This window comes from Castanea sativa, chromosome 7 (genome assembly GCF_040712315.1).
Source record: "Castanea sativa cultivar Marrone di Chiusa Pesio chromosome 7, ASM4071231v1".
NCBI classification, from domain to species: Eukaryota; Viridiplantae; Streptophyta; class Magnoliopsida; order Fagales; family Fagaceae; genus Castanea; species Castanea sativa.
The window spans coordinates 14,303,673-14,329,179 of NC_134019.1; the positions used below are offsets into that span (position 1 = coordinate 14,303,673).

Below are 25,507 nucleotides of genomic sequence, written 5' to 3' on the forward strand. Positions count from 1 at the left end.
TTGGGCCCACCAAAATATTTTCTCCCCAAAATGAAGAAAAAACTGAGTGAGGAAGTATTATTTTCTTGATTGACAAAAATGCCCATGTGCACATGGACTTCATCTAGTTGTTTTTTGTTTTTATTCTTTTGATTTTCTAGGGCCTAGCCTAAGGTGTGGCAAAATTTGCCAAATAGTATAATAATGGGAAAATTTTAGGCGGAGGGCATGCGTTCAAAGTTTATTAGTTAGTTGGACTCTTTTTTGGAAATCGAGTACAGCAAAATCGATTTCCAACCAAAATCTCAGCCAAAATCGAGTTTACTATACTCGACTTTCCTTTTTATCCACCTCAGATCTGATTTTTGGTTGTAAGTCGAGTATATTAAACTCGATTTTGGCTGGAAGTCGATTTTGTTTAACTTGATTTCTAAAAAGGAGTCCACCTAACTAATAAACTTTGAACTCGTACCATTCACTTAAATTTATTTCAGAATTATACTGTTCGGCAAATGTGTGGCTCTTTTTTTTAAATTTTTTTTTTTTCTACTGCCTAAGTGTGATAGTTGTTGTTGTTGTTGTTTTTTTTAACTAGATGTGATATTTTTTAGGACATGATTTTTATTTTTTTTAATAAATTTAGTTGATCGCTCTCTTTTTTGTTGTTATTTGCCACTTTTTTATTTTAATAAGGTATCATTCTTTAACAAAATTATAAGAGTAAATTTATTTAAACTTATTTTTTCTATTTCTCAAATTTTTCACCCGAATTTTTTTTTTATTTTTAAAATCCTCCTGCTCCTTGTCGTGGTTGAGAGGTGAAAAACTGAGTTATCATGGTTGAGAGGTGAAAAACTGAGTTGATAGAAAATATTTTAATTTGAGTCTTCTCACCAAACAAACATAGCCTAATTCTTACACTTCAGTCTGAGCCTCTCGCGCTCTAAGCTCTCTGTCTCTCACAGTCTCACTCTCGTTTTCCTCTCTTCTCTGACGAAGCCGCCGCTGCCTTCCTCAGCCCATTGCTTCGGTTTTCCGCGCATCTCAGGTATCATTCTATTTTTTTTTTTTTTTTTTAAATAATGATTTTTGCAATATGATTTGTGTTTAAGACTTAAGAGTTCAGATATGTGATTTATGGTATCTGAGATTTTGAGTAGTGATTAACTGTTCCTATGGGTTATTTTTATTTTTTATTTAGTGGTATGGTTTGTTTGTTCAGTCATTCAGTGTAGCAAACTTAAATTAAATTTTCGATACTGCATTAGATTGAATTTTATTTCATAATTATTTTGAACCTTGAAACTATTGACAACGACAACAACAATGAACATGGCTTGACTAATTTTCCAATGGGTCTTGGTAGCTCCTGTGGCATTTCTTTCGATGATGAATTTGAATTTTTTTTTTTTGTTGTTGTTGTTGTTGTAAATGATGATGAGGAGGTGTAATATTCTGTGATAGACTTTGTTGGCTTGTTATGTACTTATGTTAATGAGTAATGACTTGTTATAAATCTTTTTGAATTGATAATTTTATGTTGTATAAGAATATATATATATATATATATATATATATATATATTTAATAATATATATTAGGAATCCCAAATGGTACGCCAAAATAGACTGGCACTGAACTATTTCTTTCCATTGGACAAACTGGAACAGATCTAGAATGGTATTCATAACTACTTAACATTGGTTACAATAAAACTAATAATGAGAAAAAAATGCCAGGATTTCAAGAATGTGTAAAAGGGTGGTTGAGGTTTCATAATAATAATAAGGGGCAATTACACTTTATCACCCTAAACTATATTCAAAATTACATTTTGTACCCTAAACTATATCCAAAATTACACTTTGCACCTTAAACTTTCAGAATGCACGGTTAGCACCCTAAACTATAACCCGTGTTACACTTTGTATCTCATTGTTAATGCTGCTGTTATCTTGGTTGGGAAACCAAAGTTTTTTTTTTTTTTGGATATATAAACATGTTTTTTTTTTTTCTTTACTTTGATGGGAAACCAAAGTTTAGGGTGCAAATTGTAATTGGGAGAATATTTTAAGTGTAATTGGGAGTATAGTTTAGGGTGGTAAAGTGTAATTTCTCATTTGTTTTTAAGGGATTGAGAAGAGGGGCAATTTGGTCTTTTCACGTGATGCTATTCAAGATAACTGCAAAAATAACAGTGGAGTGCAAAGTGTAACACAAGTTATAGTTCAGGGTGCTAATCGTGTATTTTGAAAGTTTAGGATGCAAAGTGTAATTTTGGGTATAATTTAGGATAGTAAAGTGTAATTTCCCTATTAATAATAATAACAGTAGAACATTTTTTAGCCCATTTTCTCAAAATTGGAATTTTGATGCTGAGAAAGGTTATCTTTTTTGTTGTACACACAGGTATATATAATTTAAAGCGTTAGGAATTTGCATCTAGAGAGTCAAATTGATCTGTATCCTTTGTTCATATTGGTGGTGCTATCCTCTCTTATTTTATTTATTTAATTAAATAATTACAACTTTTTATCTATTTACTTAATTAATTCAATTTTTATATGAATGATCAGTTATTTTGGTCCAATTTGTATCACTTAACGGAGTTCTGGTCAAAGAACTTCCTGCTGTTTGTGATAGCTTTAGTCGCTCTGTGAGTAAAGGAAAGAGGCTAAGCTCCATGTAGGAATTAGCTTACTCTTAAGGTACATTTTTTTTTTTCATAGATTTTGTTTCTTATTATTTCTTCAAAGTTCTGGGATGGCTTCATTAGGAAGGCAGCATTCGGTTTGTCTTATTTTCTTTTATTCTTCCATAGATGTTTGCAGAATGAGTAGAGCTTCCTTATTCTATATTTTTTACTTGCATTTCAAATTTGATTCATCTAGCTTGATCTAGTTGGTTGGAGGTGATTTCATTATGTTTATCTTGAGGAAGACATATAGCAAACCTAAGCGCTAGTGCAAGATTAGCTGGATCTCTCCCTCAAAGTTCTTGTATATTCTGCCACAATTGTTCCTTCATAGGATCTAAACTGAACTTTAATGTATGGCTAAATGCCACCCTGATAGTTATATTGACTCATTTTTTTAGGCAGCATTATTAGAGCCTTCAGGAAGTCTTATATGGGTCCACCTACGGCATGGTTTTGTTATTTAATCTCATGCCTTTAGATTTACTGCCCCCTTTTTAGGTCTTGGTATGCCTCGAATATTTACAGATCTCTTTCTCCATTAGTATTGGAGCTAGTCTGAAAATTTGTCTTTACAATCATCAAACCTTTGACCGACCGTTGGCCTTACAGCTATCAGAATCTCAGAATGCCTTCTTGAAAGGTCGTCAGATTTTGGATTCTGTCCTTATTGCTTCTGAGTGTTTAGACAGTAGATTGAAGGCAGGGGTTTTGGGGGTGTTGTGCAAGCTGGATATCAAGAAAGCTTACGACCATGTGAATTGGGAGTTTCTCTTGTTTTTGTTGCAACAATGTGGTTTTTCCAACAAGTGGAGAAGGTGGATTAGGTGTTGTATATCAACTGTTAAATTCTCCATTTTGATCAATGGTAGCCCATCTGACTTTTTTTGGGAGTTCTAGAGGTCTGAGGCAAAGTGATCCGCTTTCCCCTTTTCTCTTTGATCTTGTCATGGAGGCGTTGAGCCGTATGTTGGGTGCTGCTATGGCGGCTAGACAGTTTTCGGGCTTCTCAGTGGAATGCAAATGGTTCCTTGATGACGGTGTCTCATTTGTTGTTTGCGGATGATACTCTTGTTTTCTGTGATGCTGACAGTAGTCATATAACAGCTCTGCGTAGGATTCTTTCTAGATTTGAGGAGGTGTTAGGGCTAAAAATTAATCTAGGAAAGTCTGAGTTGGTTCTAGTTGGAGATGTGCCTAATCTGCATGAGCTAGTGGAGATTTTGGGCTGTAAAGAGTCTGCTCTTCTGCTAAAATATTTAGGTCTTCCGTTGGGTGCTACCTTTAAAGATAAGACGGTTTGGAATCCTATTTTGGAGAAGATGAAGCGAAGGCTAGCTGGATGGAAGAGATTGTATTTATCTAAGAGGGGCAAGGTTACCCTTATTAAGAGTACTCTCTCTAGCTTGCCTACTTATTTTCTTTCTCTCCTTCCTATCCTAGTTAAGGTGGCCAAGCGAATGGAGGAATTACAAAGAAATTTTTTTTGGAATGGTATTGGTGATGATTGTAAATTTCATTTAGTAAATTGGTCGAAGGTCTGTAGGCCAGTGAAGAATGGAGGGCTAGGCATTCGGTGCTTGAGAAGGTTTAATTCTGCCCTTTTAGCCAAATGGTTGTGGCGTTATGGTGTGGAGAATGATGCCCTTTGGAGAAGGGTCATTGGGGCGAAGTATGGTAATGACTGGGGTGGTTGGTGTACAAAATTTGTGTCCGGGGCTTATGGTATTTGTATGTGGAAGTCCATTAGAAGTGGTTGGCTGTATTTTTCCAAGTTCCTTTGGTATGATGTGGGTGATGGTACTCGTGTGAAGTTTTGGGTTGATGTGTGGTGTGGGGATAGTCCTCTTAAGGAGGCGTTTTCAGATTTATTCAATATTAGTAGGACAAGGGATGCTTCGGTCTCTAAGGTTATGTGCTATGCAAATGGGAGAATTTTTTGGAACCTACAATTTCGCCGTTTTGTGAATGATCAAGAGTCACACTCATTGGATTCGTCTATGGCTTTGATCTATTCCACAAAGGTGCGGGGTGTAGGTTCTGACAAGCTTTGTTGGAAGCTAGCCAGCTGGCGTGGTTTCGTGTGAGTGGGTATTATCACTCTTTCCCCCCCACTGCCACTCCCTTTCCTTGGAAAATGATATGGCAATCAAAGGTTCCCCCCCGGGTTGCTTTTTTTTCTTGGACTGCTACTCTAGGCAAGATTCTTACTATTGATAATCTTCGAAAAATGCACTTTGTTGTTCTTGAGTGGTGTTATATGTGCAAAAGGTGTGGGGAATTTGTAGATTATCTCCTCCTTCACTGTCCTATAGCTTATGAGATGTAGAGTATGGTCTTTTGCTTGTTTGGTATTTGTTGGGTGACGCCGCAAAGGGTAGTGGATTTGTTGGATTGTTGGGCTTGCAATTTCAGGCGTCATCACAATATAGTGATTTGGAGGATGGTGCCGCATCGTTTGATGTGGTGTATCTGGCGGGAACGGAATTCTAGAAGCTTTGAGGGTCGCGAACGGTCCATTCTTGAATTTAAGTCTTTTTTCTTTTTTACTCTTCTTGAATGGTGTTTAGTTTTACCATCTTTTTCTTGTCTTTCCCTTCTTGTTTTGCTTGATCATTATAATTTGGTTTCCTGATGTTTTTGCCTCTTTAGTACATTTCCTATGTACAGGGCTGTGTTCTTCTCTAATATATATATATATTTTTTCGTTACTTATCAAAAAAAAAAAAAATGCCTCTTTGTTCTTGGTGAATATGAGTTGCTTATTTGCAATGCCTGTGAATATGAGTTGCTTAATCACATGCTTAAGTAGCTTCTAGATAAACACCATTTATATATGCAAAGGATAAGCACTAATGCGATATATATATATATATATATATATATATATATATATATATATATATATATATATGTGTGTCTATCTATCTATCTATCTAGTTCTTTTAATTATACTGTGTTTCACTTTGGAATATTTCCATCGGTATATATTCTTGCTAACTATGCCACTTGGAGATTTGAGTTGTTAGATTTGCATGTGTTAAATCCATTGAAAATGTTGAGAATTAATCATATTAAATGTGCTCAGTTATGCATTTTGACAGTATCATTGTTCTTTATATGCAATTGAATGAGATTTTTTTTTTTTTTTTTTTCAGAATTTTTGTTAGGTCGTGGACTAGTTGCTTGTCAGCAGTACTGGAATTTCATTAGTTTGATAAGCTCATCAAATTTTTGTTTGGGATGCTCAAGGGTAATGCATAGCAGCTTTGCTTGGGATGCTCCTCTATGACATTGAGGCCATTGCAGTGAACGTACTTTGGACTTTTTGAAGAAACTTGGTCTACGAGATCTTGTCATTGGTTCTAACAACTCCCACTATGTTCAATGATAATACGTCGTTTCTTTCACTTCCGCTCTTTCTCTACACTTTCTCCTCTCCAAAAAACCCATCTTTTTCAGTGCAACAAAAGCATCCTAGACCTCTCCAAACTTGGCCGTGTCACCGAGGCACGCCACCTGTTCGATTCAATGCCTCATCGAGACCCTGGTTCTTGGAACTCCATGATTTCTGGGTACACCCAAAATGGTCTCTTACATGAGGCACAAACGCTCTTCAATGCATTTCAAGGCAAGAATGTGAGAACTTGGACTATTTTGTTAACTGGATATTCCAAATTCAGGCTCGTCGATGAGGCCCGAGTGCTCTTTGAGGCAATGCCTGAGCGGAATGTGGTTTCTTGGAACGCTATGATTAGTGCCTATGTGCAGAATAGTGATTTGAGGAGTGCTCGAGAATTGTTTGATGTTATGCCTGAGAGAAATGTTGTGTCATGGAATTCAATGATTACTGGCTATTGCCATTGTGGTATGACAAGGGAGGCATATGAATTGTTTGAGGAAATGGGGGAGAGGAATTCGGTGTCTTATATGGTTATGATATCTGGGTTCATTGAGATAAGTGAGTATGTAGAAGCGTGGGGTGTGTTTTTGATGATGGTGAGAAGTGGAGAGAGACCGGACCAGGCGGTGTTGGTTGTGGCCTTATCAGCGGTAATGAAGTTGAATGATTTAGAGTTGGTTGAAACTTTGAGGACTCTAGCAATCAAGACAGGGTATGAGGGAGATGTGGTTGTGGGGACTGCGATTTTGGATGCTTATACCAGGATTGGTAATTTGGATTATGCTGTTAAGTTTTTTGAGATGATGCCAGAAAGGAATGAGTACTCGTGGACCACAATGATTTCAGCATTTGCACAATGTCATGGTTTGGACAATGCAATTGCATTTTATGAGAGGGATCCAGTAAAGGGTGTTGCTACACGAGCGACTGTTATAACTGCATATGCTCAAAAGGGGATGGTATATGAAGCCAGACATGTATTTGATGAGATTCCTAACCCCAATGTGGTTATGCGGAATGCTATGGTTGCTGCGTATGCACAGAATGGAATGATTGAAGAAGCAAAAGATATATTTTTGCATATCCCTGTGCAAAATGCTGCTTCATGGGCTGCCATGATTTCTGGGCTTGTACAGAATGGACATAGTAGAGAAGCTTTAGAGTTGTTTGCGGAGCTTCATAGATCAGGAAATGTTCCAAGTCATTCAAGTTTTACTAGTGCTCTCTTTGCTTGTTCAAACATCGGAGATGTTGAGGCGGGTAGACAGATACACTCACTTACCATTAAAACAAGGTGTCAATTCAATTCTTTTGTAGGAAATGGACTGATCTCCATGTATGGAAAGTGCAAAAGTATGGGAGACGTTTCACAGGTTTTTAGTACAATGAGAGTGAGGGATATTGTTTCTTGGAACTCACTCATTTCTAGGCTTTCGCAGAATTACATGTTGGATGATGCTCTGAAAGTTTTTGAAAAGATGCCAAAATGGGATGTGGTCTCTTGGACTGCGATTATTTCAGCTTATGAGCAAGCAGGTCAAGGAGATGTTGCCTTTAAATTTTTCCTTGAAATGTTAGCTAGAGGAATGAGTCCAAACCAACTAACAATTACCAGCCTCCTTGGTGCTTGTGCATGCCTTGGTGCAGCCAAGCTTGGGGAACAAATCCATTCCCTAATATACAAACTTGGAATTAATTCTTGTTTGTCTGTTTGTAATGCTCTTATAACAATGTATTTTAAGTGTGGGAGTCTGGATGGTCTTTGTGCCTTTGAAGAGACGCCTGACCGAGACATAGTCACATGGAATGCAGTTTTATGTGGCTGTGCACAGAATGGACTAGGAATAGAGGTGATTGAGATTTTTGAACAAATGAAGGCCTCAGGGATTTTTCCCAATGAAATCAGTTTTCTTGGGGTTCTATGCGCTTGTGGCCATGCAGGGTTTGTGGATAAAGGTTGGGCCTATTTTAATTCCATGAGCAAAGATTATGGAATTACACCTTTGGTTTGTCATTATACTTGTATGGTTGATCTCCTTGGGAGAGCAGGACAAATTTCTGAAGCTGAAGCTCTCATTCAAAACATGCCTGTAAAACCTGATTCAGTGATTTTGGAAGCACTTCTTGGTGCTTGTAGGATCCATCGAAACATGGAAGTTGGCCAGAGAATTGCTGAAAGGCTATTCCAGATTGGGACAGAGGGATCTGGAATGTATGTCCTACCATCAAATATATATGCTTCTCAAGGTACATAAATATAACTCATTAGATTGTAACTCATGCCTAGGTACATAAATATCTCAAGGTACATAAATATAACACATTAGATTGTAGCTTATGCTTAGGTACATAAATATTCAATATAATGCGATGAGATGGTTTTATTTAAGTGAGTGAAGTAAGCATTAAAAAGAGCATCCAAAAGCTTGGAACTTGGAATGCAGTTTCCATTCAAATTCAAATGGTCAGGTGACTCAGGTCCTTGGTCTTCTCCACTAGCATTCCTCTCAGGTTTTCTCCAATACCCAGATCAGTTCCACCACAATTTCAACCAAACCAACATCTTCCATTCCAAGTTGATGCAGGACAACCTAGCTTCCCACCTAGATTAGTCCCACGGTAGACCTTAGGCTTCCCACCTAAGGTGTTTGGATTCACCACCAAACAAATACAATGCAAACTTTGCAAATAATCTGAATAATAATAATAATAATCATAGTCTGAAAATACAAAAGAAATCATCTGGAGTTTTAGGCTGCGTTTGTTTCAACAGTAAAGTAATTCCAGAAAATATTTTCAGGAAAGGAAAATATTTTCGGGAAAGGAAAATATTTTTAGATGTTTGGTGGCATTTTAAAAAATACTTTGGAAAATATTTTCAGGTGTTTGGTTGTCATCTTGAAAATATTATAGAAAATGCATTTTGTATTTGTTGCTCACATTTTCTCACATTTTCTCAGCTTCCAAACAAATATTATTTCGTGATATAGAACAACAAAACCCCAAAAAAAAAAAAAAAAAACTCATAAAATTTTCTCCATTCAAATCAACAAAAGCCAAATCGGTCAGAGAAGAACGAAGACAGAGAGAGAGAGAGAGGCGATTGTCGAAGGCGTGATCGTCGAAGGCGCGATCGGCGAAGGCGCGATCGGCGAAGGCAAAGGCGTGATCTCGCCGGTGCTGGGGTGTGACGAGACCGGTGCGATCTGGGGTTGGAGCCAGTGGTGGGGTGCGACTCGCCGGTGCTTGGCGCTCTCTCTCTCTCTCTCTCTCTCTCTCTCTCTCTGCAAGTCTGTGAGCCCGGAAATCATTTGAAGTGAAAATAAGAACGGAAATGGTTTTACAGGGTTTTGGGGCATGATTTACAGTCAACGGAAATCATTTTCCGTTTGACTGAATTTTCCAAGACAACCAAACACGCCCAGTGGTGTAAAATTATTTCCGGAAACTGTTTACTGCCGAAACAAACGCAGCCTTATATACAGCTTGCAGGAATCACAATGATAAGGATAAACTCTCCTAAACAAATCCTAAACAATCTTAAATACTAATCTGATAATCCTAAACAATCTTAAATACTAATCCAATACTAAAGATAAACGCAAGTAAAGACAACATAAATGATAGAGATAATCTCCACAAATGTGCTATAATGTGGTGTCTGCACTAGGATTTCACCAAAAAATTCCAACATGGGTTGGGTGGGACTCGATTTTTGAGGATCAACCCCACAAGAGAAGTACACTAAGGCTGTGTTATCTGAAATTCCCAACCAGAAACAGTACCCCAAAGATTGGTGCCCAATCAGCTGGACCAATTCCACCTAGCCAGCTCATTCAAGTGGTGGAGGTTGCTGCTAAGATTGGTGCTGACGTTTAATCTCTTCCTCTTAGTTTGTGCTCACATTCCTTTGTTATAAGAAGTACCTAGACGGTAATTTAATTTTTCTCCCCCTTCCCTGTTTTAAAATGCAGATTGTTTTATTTTATTTTAATTTATTGGAAAAGTGTGCCATTAATGATCTTTGAATTTATCCATGTGATTATCTAGTTGATTTGGCCATTTGGGGCATGATGTTTGGTATTTGATCTCATTGTGAATGCTAGTTTCAATAGAGATTTATGTTGGTTAGGTGATGGAAGATTTTTTACTTGTTTCAGTCTATAAGAAGCTTAAAGCTTACAAAATTTGGCTTTATTCAGCTACCATTTGCGGTTGAGTGGGCTTGTCTTTCTGTAAAAGGGTCCATGCAAATATAGTAGTATTCTATGAGTCTAAATGAGAACTAAATTTCCTAGCCCTATCTAAGTTGGTTAGAAGTAGCTGAGAGGAGAATGTTAAGATGGATAAGTGAAAATATTAGGAAAGATAGGATTTGAAATTAGGAAATTTGCATAGGAGTGGCCCTATTGATAAAAAGACAGTCGCTCGAGAAAGTTTGATTATGTTTAGAGGTGAGTGATTAATGTGCCAATGAGAAAGAGTGAGTTAATTCGAATTTAGAGAATGGAAAAGGTAGAGGAAGACAAAAAATAGAATTAACAGAAGTAGTTAAAAAAAAAAAAGTCAATTAAGGAAATAACAAAGAGTATCACTTTGGATAGAATAGAAAGGTGAAAAAGAATTCATGTGGCCGACCTTGACTAGTCTATTAAGGATCCGTAGCTGACCCTAGACTTTGGGATTATGGCTTGGTTGTTGTTGTTTTGTGCTAGTCCTTACTAATTTTAACAGATCTGAAAACTAAAGTTTATAATTATAGATACTTCAGGCACATAACCTAAAAAAAAAAACATGAAGAATGCTAGAGTTAAATTGATTTCAAATGGCCATGGAGAACTGATTTTAGATGAAGAAGTATGACCGACTTTGTAGAAGAATGTCTAGAGGAAAACGTCCATCCCGTTTAGTTTGCTCCAAATGACGTGGTATTTTACTAGATTACTAGTTGTTTCAGTTTATTATAGGGTTATAACAAGTATGTGGTCTATAACTCATCAATTATCTCACTGTGGTTGCTCACGTCTGTCTTTTCTTTTCTTTTCTTTCCAGGTTGTGATTGAAGCTGTTAATAAGCCTCGAAATATTACATATATAGGACTTACTGACTTGGTGACTGAGTAAGGACCTTTTTTGTAACTTATCTTTTTGTAATTTTCTTGCAATTGGTCTGTTTTTATGTTTCAGATAACTTCTCATTATACGATCACATAATCTTAAGATAATTATTCTTTGCATGAAAACACAGAAAGATTTATTTTTAAGCCTGTTAAATGTCAATGAAAAATACAAAGAACTTGATTGCTTTCCGTCAGTTTTCTTGAGAGAAGAATTCTTGCTGGGGTAAGATACAAGTATTTGTCCTTACCTTGAGTTTGCTTTTTCACAAATATATTCACATCCTTTCAAGGTATAGAGATGTTTTTGAGAAAATTTCCTTCTGTTAATCTCCTTTTCCTTCTCTCTGCCTCCCTCCCTCCCTCTCTGTGATACACAAACGTTCATTGATAAGTTAAAGATGTCAGTTTTTAATGTTCCATATATGTTATTTGAGATATTAGAAGTTTTTGACCATTCTGACTCAATGCTCTATATATAACTACTTACATCGATTTATTGTTTTAAGATTTTGGAATTACATCTGCTCGGTTTTCCTTTACATAATAGAGGATTAATTTTGGCCAACAAAATTTCACATGATTACAAAATTTACTTGCTGGACAGATAAAATGAGTGAGGCTGATATTTTAGAAGTTGTTATAAAGAATTTTGATGATCGCTTCATTCTTGGGGAGGAGGGAGGAATTATAGGAGATACTTCATCTATTTACCTTTGGTGCATTGATCCTTTAGGTTTGTCTTTTTTTATACACTTTTCTTGGGAATAATAGTTACATGGTGCGTGAGATTTTTTCTTCTTCTTCTGTGTGGAAAATGTAGGGGTGGGTCCTATTGAGGAAATGATGATAGATAGGCATAAAACGGTTTGGGCTTGAGCTAGGGGTTTTACGAAGCTGGTGTTTCGAGTCTTTGTCTTGTATGTCCTTTGCATTTTTTTTTTTTTTTTTTGTTGTTGTAATTATTTAGTCTACTTTGTGCCTTTTGTGCATGAAGCAGTCTCTTTTTAATAAAACCATTTTTATAAAAAAAATGGCGACCGATTAATGCACCATGAAAAACATAAGAAAGAGTGATTTAATTGAAGTAGATGGAGTGAAAAGAGGTAAAAGGGGTCTAATATAACATAGGTAGAAGTGCTTAAGAGCACATGTTACATAGGGAGGTGATAAAGAGTATGATTTCAGAATGACTGAAAAGAAGATATGTAGTTGATCCTAAAAAGTTGCAGATCAAATTACAATTTAATTGGGGTCAAGGCTAAAGTGAGTTAAGCTAATTTTTATTGACCAGTTATTAAATGTTAATTTGATCTGCAACTTTTTAGGTTAAAATAAAATAAACTTTGCAGGATTTGGTTCTATATATTGGAACATGTTATTTTGTAGATATATATGGACCACTTTCTTGAATTTTGAATCTGTATCTTCTGAAACTAGATTGATAAGAAAGAATAGGATGGATATAGCAATCTCTTGCTGATGCCGAACAACGAGCTTGATACCAAACCTGATGTAGTGCAATTTTATTTTTTGAAGAAATTTACAGAAAAAACAAAACAGAAAATAAAATAAACCTAGGAATTAGCTACAAGCCATTCGAAAAATTCCAATTAAACTAAAATTCATCATTAACCTATCTTCATAAATTCATACAAGTACAATGGCATGCTTATCTAAACCCTAATCCTAATTGTCCTAGGTCAAGCCAAATTATTGAATCACAAAAATATCCTTGACTCAAAGAAATTAAATACAGTACTTATAACTTAACTAAACCAATAGTAAAAAAAAAAAAAAAAAATTGACTTCTGAAATTAAACAAAACAAAGTTAAAATGACATTGTCTTCTCACTCGTTGCATCACTTGCTACCCTGCAGCTCAAATTCTGCATTAGATCCAGTTAAATTAATAGAGGGCAGTGGGAGCTCCAATGATGTTAAACTTTGTGGATAGCACTATGGACTCTCTGGGCTTAATTACATAAAATAGGAGCACCAAAGTGCAGAATTTTATTAAACATATGTAAATGAAAGCAAATTGGAGCTTTTATTTGACTTGTTTTTTATTTAATTATATGAGTAAAGTGGAAGGTAGGAGTTACATCTTGAAATGACTTATCTGCAGGACTGATTCTGTCATTATGGACTCTGTCATATGTACTCCACCTATTCATATGTATTACTTAGTGTCTTATATGTGCTTGACCTTTAGTTTTCTTTATATGTTCAGTTACCGTTTGCAGAAGTAAGCTGCTTTCACTATATAGGTTAGCTGATGTCTTATATCCTTATAGATGGAACAACAAACTTTGCACATGGTTATCCTATCTTTGCAGTTTATGTTGGAGTTTTGTTTCGAGGGAATCCTGCTGCAGCTGCTGTGGCATTGATCGCATAATTTAAATTGTTTATGATTTGTTATTTGCATGACTTCATATCAGATTATTGGCTGCAAATTCATTAACGAGTATCTCTGTTTGCTGATGCTATTAGAATAAAATGTTTATTCCCCAAGGCTTGCAATATCAAGTGAAATTGATAAGTAATACATGATAGGGAATAATTAATGGATGCCGCCCCCCATGGGATTGTTTAAGATATATTTTAAGAAAATTTTTATGGGAAAAGAAAAAGTAATTAATTTTTTTGACGGCTTTTTATATTTCCTATACAAATGATGTTGGTTTATTAACAATTGTCTTAAAGGCATCCCTTGGTTTGTGTTCATAACTTTCGGCCTGGCTTGGGTGATGCCTAGATCGATTCCAGACTTGCTTTTTGGATGGTGGAATTGGCTGGGGAAGCATTCGTCTCAGATCTGGAATTTAGTCCCGTTGTGCATCCTTTGGTGTATTTGGAAGGAGTGGAATCGGAGGACTTTTGAGGATTTGGATTGCTCTAGTGATCAGTTGCTTGCTTCTTTTAGTGGATCTCTTTTTGATTGGTCTCGGGCGTGGGGACTCACGTCTAGTGATTCCCTCCCTTCTTTTCTCTGCTCCCTTTTCCTTTTGTAATTTCTTTGTTGTTTGGTTTACTCTCTTGTTTCTCTTTGTTTTTTCTTCTTGTATTTTCTGGATTGCTCTCTGTTTTTCAGGCATAGAGTAGCCGTTCGTATATATATAATTCTTACTTATCAAAAAAAAAAAAACAGGATCCCACATGATAGAATGATCCTAGACTTTTCCTAGTGATACTTCACTGGCCTAAAGGAAATCTTTGGTAGAGTTTGCCAGGGAATTTTGAGAAGTTAGGGATGAAGATGCATAGAAGCCTGTTGGGGATGTGGAGATTTGAACCCTAGATCTGTTACAAACCCATGGGTAGAACTCACCCTTGAAAACTGGCTTACAAGGAAAGGGTGCCTAAGAGCTTATAAATACATTGTAAGCTTAACCAATGTGGGACACTAGGATCATAACATACCACCACGCTCCACAGTCGTCGTCCGCGACGGCTCACTCTAGCGACACTGACCCGTTGGTAGCCCTTTCTCTTTTTGGTGGCTCCACTCAACTATCGGTAATTCTAATCCAGCCTCTAGGTCGCCCCTTTCGGGATTCGACCACAAAGCCGTAACTCATTTGATCGCATACTTAATTAGCTACACCCGATTAATCGGGGTGATGGTTGGTTCTGATATCAAATGTTACAAACCCATGGGTAGAACTCACCCTTAAAAACCGGTTTACAAGGAGAGGGTGTCCAAGAGCTTATAAACACATGGTAAACTTAACCAATGTGGGACACTAAGATCATAACAAGATCTCTTGTTAGAAATACCAAGAAATGTCAACTAGTCAAGTTACAAGGCTCTTTGCAATTTGTTAGAATAATATCATGCAATAAAGTGTCAAAGTTATATGTTATAGAAAATAAAGGAGTTTCTCTAAAGTATATTCAGGGTCACAGTTGAAAGCATTGTTATCAAGTAGTCTTCTCCTCAATAAAATCTTTATTTACATATCAAAAAAAAAAAAAACTGTAACTGGTGTAAGAACAAGTGGAGGCATCACAAGTGAGTTTCTTATCACAATTCGTTTACATCAAGGATTAACATTGAGTCCATATCTATTTGTGTTGGTTATGGATGAGCTTTCAGATTAATTGAGGATGAAGTCCCTTGGTATCTCTTGGTCATTCATAATACAGTCAAACACTAAACTTGCCATTACTAGTTCTCCATCTCATACGACCTGGTCCACCAACAAAATTAATATGAAAGTATAGCAGTTTCATGAGAGAATTTAGTCCCTCTATCTCCCAGTCCTAAAAATTATGAATAAAGCTGAGATTGCAATGAAAGTGGTGATCATCATTTTAACGATGAACAGTGACCAGATTACAAGCAAAGCAAATTTCTCTTGTTTCGTATTATGGCATCTACTGTAGCGAATCAATGGTGGACTAGTTTAATAAAAATTAAGATTGCATGAGAAATAGTATGCATCCATACTAGTGAATGTATTTTCATGAGAAATTGAATCATAGTTATAAAGCACCAGCAGATGAGGAAGGTTTAATCATGAAAGGACCTTCTGTCTTCAAAATCTTCATTTGCGTAGGATTTACAGGAGGGGGAAAAAAGAGAGGCAATAGTATTAAGCCTTTATTATTTGTAGAAGACAAGCTGCAATATACTTTTTGCTTAATTATTGAAATGAAAGGGAAGGTTAATGTGGGTATTAATTTCAGGTAGAGTTTGTTGGGGGCCCCATGTGTTGGCACATCCGCATATTTTCTGCAACTGCTGGTAAGAAACTCTGACATTCTACATTTTGCTTCTTTTTATTCTCTTAAGTCAATTATATATCAGTGGTTGGAAAATTGATCTGCATTATGATAGGTGGGGGAGCATTTTGTAATGGCCAAAAAATTCAATCTATTGAAACTAATCTGGTGAGTGATCATTTATTAATGGATACTTATATATATATATATATATATAAAGTTTATTAATGGATATCTATGGTAATATATCTACGTGTAATTTTTTGATTTAAGTAGATGGCTATAGCCACATAAGCACATACTCTCTGATTTGCATGATACTGGTGTGACACAGGATAAAAGTGATGCATTGAATAGTTATTGTTAATTTTATGTCAGCCATTTTCTGGTGACATCCGGGATCAAGGGACTTGCTGAGGCATGGGCCTTACATTCCTTGACAATTTTTCTCTTTTTAGCAGTGCTCCTATGCCATTTGCCTCTACAATTTTCATTATGTTGCTTCTGATCTTATAATGAGATGTTAATGACAGAATTTGTTTGACTTCATGTGGTAAAATTGATTAGTACTGACAAAACACTTAATGATTTTCTTAAGGGTAGTTATGCTCACTTTTGTCCACATGTTTTAAGGTGGAGCGATTCCTTCTGGTGACTGGGTTTGGGTATGAACGTAATGATCCATGGGCTACCAACCTAGATTTATTTAAACAATTCACTGATGTCAGCCGGGTACCATCTTTTTTTATTTATTTATTAATTTAATTTTTATAATCTTTTTTCCAAGTGATTTGATTCATGCCTTTGTCTACTCTGTGTGTGTTTCATTTTGCTGAATTTTATGTTTAGGGTGTAAGGAGGCTCGGGCCGCTGCAGTTGACATGTGCCATGTAGCTTTGGGGATTGCAGAATTGTATTGGGAGTCTCGTCTAAAGCCATGGGATATGGCTGCTGCTGCTTTGGTAGTGTATAATTTTCACTATACGTTTTGATAGATATGCATGATCTACCTTACTATAAAATTGGTGAAACAACAAATAATATCCTTTTACCTTTTTGGTTGGTGATTTAACCATAGACAATGAAATCTTTATTTCAACTTCATTTTTTCTTTGTAAGACACTGGCGGCTCCACGTTAGAGTTAGGGTGGTCACAAGACCACCCTGGCCTGGAAAAAAAATCATTATTATATATAAAATTTAAAATATTTATGATTTTTTTACCTTAAAAAAAATGTGTGAGCACCCTAAGTTTTGTTAGGTCCAATATAATTAAACTTTGGACAAAGTTTAACAACAAATTTGGTTGTAGATTAAGGCGACAACTCCACTTAATATTTTTTTATTGGATATGAATTTCAACAATTCCATAATTAGATTACATTTTTTTTTCCCTTATATCCTCCATACTTGCAAAACTTCAAGAAGATTAAAGATAAATAGCTTATGTCATCAATCAAATACTTAATTTTCAAGTTTTTGTAGTTTAAAATTATACGCAAAAAATAAGTTTATGGATCAAATAGTAAATAACATTCGATTGACATGAAACTTGACATGTGTTTTAAGAACATAAAAAAAATACAGTTCAATGGTAAGATTTTTAAAATATGTGGTCATGTTTATTTGTTTAGTAAAAGTTGCAGTCTTAGGCTACAATAAGTTTGTAGTCAAACTTTGATCCTCTTAACAATATATTGAGCCTTTACAAATAAAAAGAAAAATCCAAAATTTTTTTTTAACTAAAATTTTGAAAGAGATATAGCTTGCGATATTGATAATGAGATATAACTATCTTTTTTATTAAATATTGTATAATTTAAGTTTTTTAATGACTACTCTGGAAAAAATTTCTAGAGCCGCCACTGCTCTAAGACTTCAACTGATCTTGAGCTATAATTTATACAAAGCTTAGACTCCTTATATAATTGGGCTTTAAATATTCTTTAGAAATTATACCAGTTCTACCATATTCTCTGTGTGCTCGTTTGCGCACTGTTTGAGTACTACTATATGATCCTTGACAAGAGATACAATTTCCCATTTCAACATGCAAACAGGGTGTCGGGCAAGGCGGCTTTACCAAAATGTAGACGCAAATCGATTATGTATGCTTCATCGGGATTTTCATTCTAGGTCTTCTCCAAAGGTATTATTTGTTTGAAGGAATCAAATTGTTCCAAATTCATCTTTTGCTTATTTGGTGAATTTGTTTCATGCCTTTTATTGCAGATAGTTGAAGAAGCTGGTGGCACAGTTACTCACATGAATGGTGGAAAGTTCTGTGTTTGATAGATCTATTTTAGTATCCAATGGTGCACTGCATGAAAAGGTTAGTATTGCTGCCTTTTTCCCCCACAACCATCTAGTGAATATCAACATCTTTTTGTTAGTTATCTCAGTGCTGACATGGAATAAGTTTTATTAATGCAATTCGTATATGACTTAAAGAATAAAATGATTTAAGAAGGGAAATCTAAGAGCTAGTTCAAGTTTTTAAATCAGTAAGAGCAAATAAACTCAATCCTGAAGTGAAATGGAGAGAAAAAGCCACAAACATTTGCTAAAATTTTGGCCTAGCAAAGACATGATTACAACCATCAATTATGATCTAATCTGATGATTTTAAATCTGTCTTGCAGTGATCACATGACTAATTAAACAGTCATATGATTTATTTATGGCCAGATCTAAAGTGACTTGTAACCTAGAAACTTAATAATGACAAGTGACAACATAAAACCAAATCCATTGTTGTTGCTCGTTTCAAGAAATTGTCTCTTACTTGATTTGACTAACAACTAGGGTTAAATGCACTTAACACCCTAATAACTATTTGAGCACTCTCACTATTTAAGAGCTAAATTGTTGGAAAAGGCTCTTTGGAAAAAAGGTCCAGTTCAAAATCTGGAGGGCTATTCATTTGTCTCAGTTCAATGTAGAGTATTTGGAGAGAAAGTAACGTGTATTTTTGATGGCCGCGAACTCATGATAATATAGGTGAAGTTTTATTCTTGTGATCTTTACACATATGGGAGCAAACTGCTAGGACAATTACCTCTTCAGGTTTATTTGATTTATAATATGAATTTTCGATGTTAAATTTGTAGGGTTCTCTCCCCCCACCCCCCAGTGTTCATTTGTATGACTCCCATGTCCTTGGGTTGCTCTCTTTTTAAAGAATTCATTTTACTCATTTAAAAAAAAAAAAAAAAACCTTTTTATCGTATTTTGAGGGGATTCAACGTGAAGAATCTAAGACTATTTTTTAGTTGCGTATCTAATGTTGCATATCATAATTGACTTGCAACTTTCACTTGGGTCTGCCTAGTATTCTTAAATTGCTTAGATTTTTTAATCTTCTGAAATGCAGCTTTTGGAGAGAATTGGCCCTGCAACAGAGAAATTGAAGAGCAAAGGAATTGATTTCTCATTGTGGTATAAGCCTGAAAGTTTGCCTGCTAAATTAGATTGAGATGGTTGTTGCTGTCCTATCTTTGGGTGCTAAATTAAGAAAGCTGGTGTGACTGTTTGTGATTGGAAGGGAAAACTTATTAAAGCTTGGGTCAAGCAAATCACTTCATGCCCTGTTGCTACTGAATAAGCCTTTGTTGTATGCTTAGGAGTGCAATGTAGTTAGGAAAGATGGTAGTGGAAGGAACCCTCACAATGTTAATAAAATTTTGGCTAGTTTATTTACTGGCTTTTGGTCCAGCTTCAAAGTTCAGAGGATTTCTTTTTAATAGGAAGATTAACTGTGTCACTATGATATAAGGAAAAGATAGGCTTCCATCAATTAGGCTACCATATCTTGAGTTGGCCCATATTTTGGGTTTCCTCTAGCCACTTATTTATTATGTTAATATGTAAGTAAATTGGAATGAGAGGTTCATAAAGTTAATATATATTTAATAATAAAAAAAGGTTTATGTATGTGTGTGTATTATAGCTGCGCGATTGATGTGTTGTGATCAATACTTCAAACCACCAATTACAACAAATATTGGAACACGGAAATCTGAGAAAATAAAAATTCTAATTATAGCTGATATTAGAAAATGGAGAAATTTCATGTAGAATAGATCTATTGACTTACAAATTTACCCCCATTATAATAGTTGTACACTCTCATACTTCAATATAACTTCAAAGTTTCCTTTAATTTTATTTTTTTATTTTTATACAAGATAGAATTTTTACTCTAGTTTAATTTAAGTGTTTATATGTGTAAAACTCCCTCCTGAAGACTTGAACTCCGATCTTTACTTTCCACACCCCATAAGCATTTATACTTGTAGAGTGACTATCGCACGAAGGGAGAGTGGTGGTCCTCTAATTTCTTTAATGTTATTAATGATGTTATTCTAGAAAATGGTTTAATGTCAATTTTTAAATTTATTCACGTTTTGATTTATTTTTGTATATTTAGATTAGGTATTGGATTACAAGACATTATAATACTAATGTAGTCGATACCGTACTGGTATATATAGCGGTATCGAAATACTCACGTTTTTACCGGTTTAAATACAGACCGTACCGGCCATACCGGCTGATTTTGGGCAATACCGGCTAGTACTAGGCGTACTGGCCGGTACATAAAAAAAAGTTTTTTTTTTTTTTTTTAGTTTTGTAATTTTTGAATTTTTGTAAGGGCAAAATAATAACTTACTTGCATTAACTTATTAGTATTATTTTTTTTTCCTTAGTATGCAACGAACAATTAAGCTTTCTATTTTTTATATTATGTTTTTTTTTTTCTTTTAATTGATGCTAAAATTTAAAATCATGAATAATTTGTTTTGAATTGAAGTAATGTTTTATGGCAAACTTTTATATTTATTATAATATATATATATATATATATATATTTATAAATATAAAAAATAACGGTAAACACAAAACGGTATACCGGTATTGACTAGTACCAAAATATATCGTTCCACTGGTCAAACCGGTACAACATCCGGTATGAGATTGACTCCCTTGTATAATACTGAATTAAAAGTATTTTTGTATGATTGGGAGATATTAAATTATGTCGTGTTTTTGATAGTTGTAATTTTAAATGGATTAAGGGAAATGCCACCGATATGAAAATGGGCTATAATAAACAATTTTGCACTACCATTTTCTCATTATTTGTATTTGATTTGAATAATGTGCATATGTAGCATGAACATATATTTGTTTGATGAATTACATAGAAATTGTGTAAGCACACATATATCTAACAATGATCACTAAGAAATTGCATGTATTTTTACAACACTTTATTATTATTATTATTATTTTTTAAATGAAAGAAATCTCTCCTCTGTTCTGTTATGCATATCCCCTCCATCCTGTTATGCATATCGTATTGCACCCGTGCCAAACCCTAGCTAGGGTGGATAAAATGCGAGAGAATACTTAATACAAACAAACATTAATTAGCAATATTTTCTCCTACCATTGTCTTTGGTACACCATGAAGTCATCCATAACACTATGTATAATGGCACAACCAAAGAAACACACTTTCTTCTTTACTACCCTAATCCTAATACCCTTTCATTAAAACCATTTGATTTATATTATTTGGTCAGAACAAAAGGCAAAACTGTATATTTAATTGACTTCCTCTAGTCAATTCAAACATTACAGGATATGCAAACCAATCTTTGTGGTGCATGATTTCAATTTTGTTTGAAGTACTAGTGAATATCGTAGTAGATTCAAATTGTTGCTAATATTGCCAAATTCCACCTTTATGTATTACACTATTAGAATAATGACTAAATTCACCGTTTAATAGTTTATTTGAAACATACATGCTTAAAAGTAGTGGGGTCAAATATTTAACATACTTGAGAGATGAACCGAATGGCTAGGCGAATAAAATACAAGTTACTTCTTTTGCAAACAAACATTTGATTTATTTTCTCCTAGTACATTTTCTAATACAATATAACTAAAGCATGCGTTTACCTATGTATAAATATTAAACGATGGAACATAACAAAACTTATACAAAGTCTTAACCTCAAAACCCCACAACAAATTAAGGCCTTCTGCCCTTCTTAATGATTTACTTTTGGCTTAATTTTGATTCCTGCAAGAACCATGCCTCCTTTCCACCAGTCACTCTCAACTTCAAACATACCAAACTCCACATTCCCAGCAGAACTCTCCTTGACAACTGAGAATTCGCCGCCGGGAATCTCATGCCACACGTCATTTTTCTCCCGGTAAGACTCGAGGTTCATGCTCTTCACAGTCTCTTCTCCATTGATTCTCACCTTGAATTTGATTGGAACAGAATGCCACCCAAAAGCATCCACCTTGAACTTTACAATATAGTATATTTCATACTTTGAAGCCGGAGCTTCCTTGGAGAAATTGGAAGAAGGTACTTTCCCTGTGACCTCAATCCAGTTCACTTGGAGGAGCACTGCACCATCTTTGAACCCTGTCAACCTGGGAATCCAAGGTACCATTAAAAGAGAACAAAGATAAAGAAATACAGAAAGAAAATTTTACAATGAAACAAGTTTCATTAAAAAATGTTCATTATGGTGTAATTAAAGACATAAATAAAAGATTATCAACTCATTATTTTTGAGCAGATTACATAATTTGGTTGTTTTTTAACATTTTTTGAATTAGACTTGACTCTAATACAATTCTAATGATACAACTTGAATCTGATATGTTTTGACACTAGGATCTGCCAATGCATCTATATATCAAAACCTATATAACAAATACCATAAATAGCGAAGTTGGATCCATTAAAAACCATTATTTCAAAACAATGAACAAGTATTCAAAGAATTATATTGAATTTCTTACTGAGTTTCCTCTTCTGAAAGACTAATCAGTTGCCAAAAACGGGGATCATTTCCCCATATGATGTTTAGAGCATTGATAGGGACTTTAAACGATCCTTGATGTTTTGGGTAGACTTCTACACGAGAGGATTCCTGTGGAAAAATAATTAATTAACTGTATCCTCCTTCAAATCCAAGTTAAAAAAAAAAAAAAAACATAATTAATGACATTACTATACAAAAATCTAAGAATTGAGAGCGCAAATGTAATATAAACCAATTAGAGTTCCTAATGTATTGTTTGAAGATGATCATGAATATATATAAGAATCTAAGAGAGTGTTCGTATATATACTCACAGCTTTTCGGTGCGGGTTAGAGTGACCATCTCTATGTTCATGAGAGTACTCCATCTTAACTTTAGCTGTAAGCTATATATATTTGGGTTTCACAAATAGATTCAGATTGTTATCAACTATATATATATATGAAGAAGAAACTGAATGTACATATATAAAAATGCATGCAATATTGTGAAGCCATTAATGGCGTAAATTGGTACTTCACTACTACGTATCCACTATCCTCAATGTGTCACAGTTACGTGTAATGATTTACAATAAGCATTCAATGAAAGCAACGTAAATATTCCTTGAGCTTTCTTCTTCTTTTAAACTTTTCCTCTTATATATACTACACGTTTCAATCTTTTCTCAAAAGCTAGGCAAGAATATTGGAATCGTAAAGGACTGTCTATCTCTAAAGTGAATATTTTTTAACACCAAGTACACGAAACAAAAACAATAATTATATTATTATTATTTTTTTTTATAAGAATTATATTATTATTATTATAGGGAATCTTGAGTATAAGAAAATTATTCGTTTATATTTATTAATATAGGATTTACATGGTAGAATAAACAAATGTGTATAATGTTACACTTAATTTTATGTAAATATGTGTACAATATTGTACATTTTTTTACAAATTTATATAATATTGTACACATTTGTTTAGTCTATAATGTAAATTTTATATTGATAGCACAATATAGACTAATAATTGTCCCTAGTATATATTGTCTTTTGTCCTAGCTAGCTTAGCAGAGGCAGACGGTATACAATAAAATGTACACGAAGAAATGGATATATTTATGTAATTAATTATGTTTAATGAATGTCATCAACTTTTTTTTCTCTTCTAATTAATTACTCAAAAAATAATCAAAAGGAGGTAGAGGTTCATTATTTTTATACTTAGGCAAGCTATTAGCTATATATTAATTAATTTACGTTTCTATAAGGATTTGTTTTTGCTAGTGATCTCCAAAACTCTTTTGAACAGTTGTGCTTTGCATGAGCATTATGAGCTCTTTCCAAATGTTAGTTAGCTAGATCTGACATAAACATGGTTCATGTAGAAAGTAGTATAAGGGTTTAGGAAGTAGATAAGATAGTAGGATATATACTATTCTTACCTTCTCCGACACTATCAATGTATATCTATATTATCATGTGACTGGTACGATATTGCTGGGAATAATTGTTTCTTTCGTACTTTAAAAAAGAAGTGTAAAGCGAAGTAGCAAACACACCCGATCGAATATTACTGAGAGTTGTGTCCTACCCAAATTTCTCTTTCCTTAGCAACGTGATTCTTGTTCACAGTCTAAAACGTGTGTCACGTAGACCCTAAGCCCTTTTTTTTTTTTCTTTTTTTGGGATAGAACATGTAGGATCTAAGCTACCATATTTGACTGTGCAGGTATGTCTCATAAAGCAATGATTAGTTCAAATCTCTTATTTTCTAGCTCTCTCTTTTTATCCAAAACAAACTTATATAGAAAGCTCTTATGCCATTTTTTACTTGAACTCATCCAATATATATACTTGGATAGATCAAGATTTGTTTGTCGTATAGGTATTCCAAGCCATCACAACTGATTTTTTTTGGCAAGTTTATTATGATCGGGTTTCACGTAATAATATTGATAAATGGGCCTTACTAATTAATTAGTAAGAGGAATAAATTTATAACTTTCTTTCTCACATACATACACACACTACAGCTTCATTTGGATTGCGTGTACATTTTCACGCAGATGCGTTTTTGGCTTTTTTATTTTTATTTTTTATTCTAGTGTCTGGTGCACTGTTCATGGGACATGAACAGTACATCAAGGCAAATGCACAGTATTTTCATTGATGAATAGTAATTGAAAAAAATATATTTTTTATTTTTAGTTTTCAGTAAAATAAGCAGTGTCAGTGCACAATTTGTACACGGACCCAACCGCGTGATGGGTTCAGGCCCAAAAAGCCTTATACAATCAAATTTGTAGAGCTAGCGTGGACTTAAAACCTAGGTTATATGGATATTGGACCACAAATATGGTGGGCTAGATTACCACTATTTATACAATTAATAGAAAAAATAACAGAAATTCTCCTTGGACGTAAGCCGAGGATAACTTGTATTGCATTTCCTTCTCCAAACAATAAATTAAAATTGAAGATGATGTGTACAGTACTTTCTTTCTTCCTTCTTTTTTTTAGAATCTCTCTCTCTTCCCTTTATATCATCCTCATTCTTTCCTCCATCTTTCACGTATGGATCAAATCAATGATCCAAATACTTGTCCCATCTGCCACCCTCTGGAAGTTTTCAAACAACAGCTGTAAGGCTGATCTATACTGTTCAGATGTCATTTCCCCATTAATGCGACCAGAAGGGTAGGTGCAGAGTCTTTAATGCGGTGGTAGCAGT

General features: G+C 34.6%; 2 protein-coding genes and 1 long non-coding RNA gene across 6 annotated transcripts; 2 read left to right on the forward strand and 1 right to left on the reverse strand.

Annotated features, from left to right (window-relative positions):
* The first annotated feature begins 815 nt into the window (after positions 1-815).
* Positions 816-16,887, forward strand: LOC142643425 (uncharacterized). Of its 4 annotated transcripts, XM_075818044.1 has the most exons (7): positions 818-1,027; positions 5,833-8,324; positions 11,130-11,197; positions 15,890-15,947; positions 16,041-16,093; positions 16,559-16,657; positions 16,775-16,887. In XM_075818044.1, exons 2-3 carry the CDS (start codon positions 6,062-6,064, stop codon positions 11,138-11,140), a joined length of 2,274 nt encoding a protein of 757 aa, XP_075674159.1. In that variant the 5' UTR covers positions 818-1,027; positions 5,833-6,061; the 3' UTR covers positions 11,141-11,197; positions 15,890-15,947; positions 16,041-16,093; positions 16,559-16,657; positions 16,775-16,887. The 4 variants fall into 4 exon arrangements, with proteins under 4 accessions (XP_075674156.1, XP_075674161.1, XP_075674160.1 ...); XM_075818041.1 differs by lacking the exon at positions 11,130-11,197 and having other exon boundaries at positions 816-1,027; positions 16,775-16,860; XM_075818046.1 differs by lacking the exons at positions 15,890-15,947; positions 16,041-16,093; positions 16,559-16,657; positions 16,775-16,887 and adding an exon at positions 13,956-15,883 and having other exon boundaries at positions 817-1,027.
* A 1,138-nt stretch (positions 16,888-18,025) lies between these two features.
* Positions 18,026-19,622, forward strand: LOC142643427 (uncharacterized). Its single transcript, XR_012845853.1, has 3 exons — positions 18,026-18,074; positions 18,162-18,257; positions 19,299-19,622. It is a non-coding gene; the product is annotated as an uncharacterized LOC142643427 (long non-coding RNA).
* Positions 19,623-21,782: 2,160 nt separating this feature from the next.
* LOC142643685 (uncharacterized protein PHLOEM PROTEIN 2-LIKE A4-like) lies at positions 21,783-23,397 on the reverse strand. Its single transcript, XM_075818392.1, has 3 exons — positions 23,097-23,397; positions 22,760-22,890; positions 21,783-22,384 (listed from the first exon to the last, which is right to left on the reverse strand). The coding sequence occupies exons 1-3, from the start codon at positions 23,148-23,150 to the stop codon at positions 21,988-21,990; spliced, it is 582 nt and encodes a 193-aa protein (XP_075674507.1). The 5' UTR covers positions 23,151-23,397; the 3' UTR covers positions 21,783-21,987.
* Between the last annotated feature and the right edge of the window lie 2,110 nt (positions 23,398-25,507).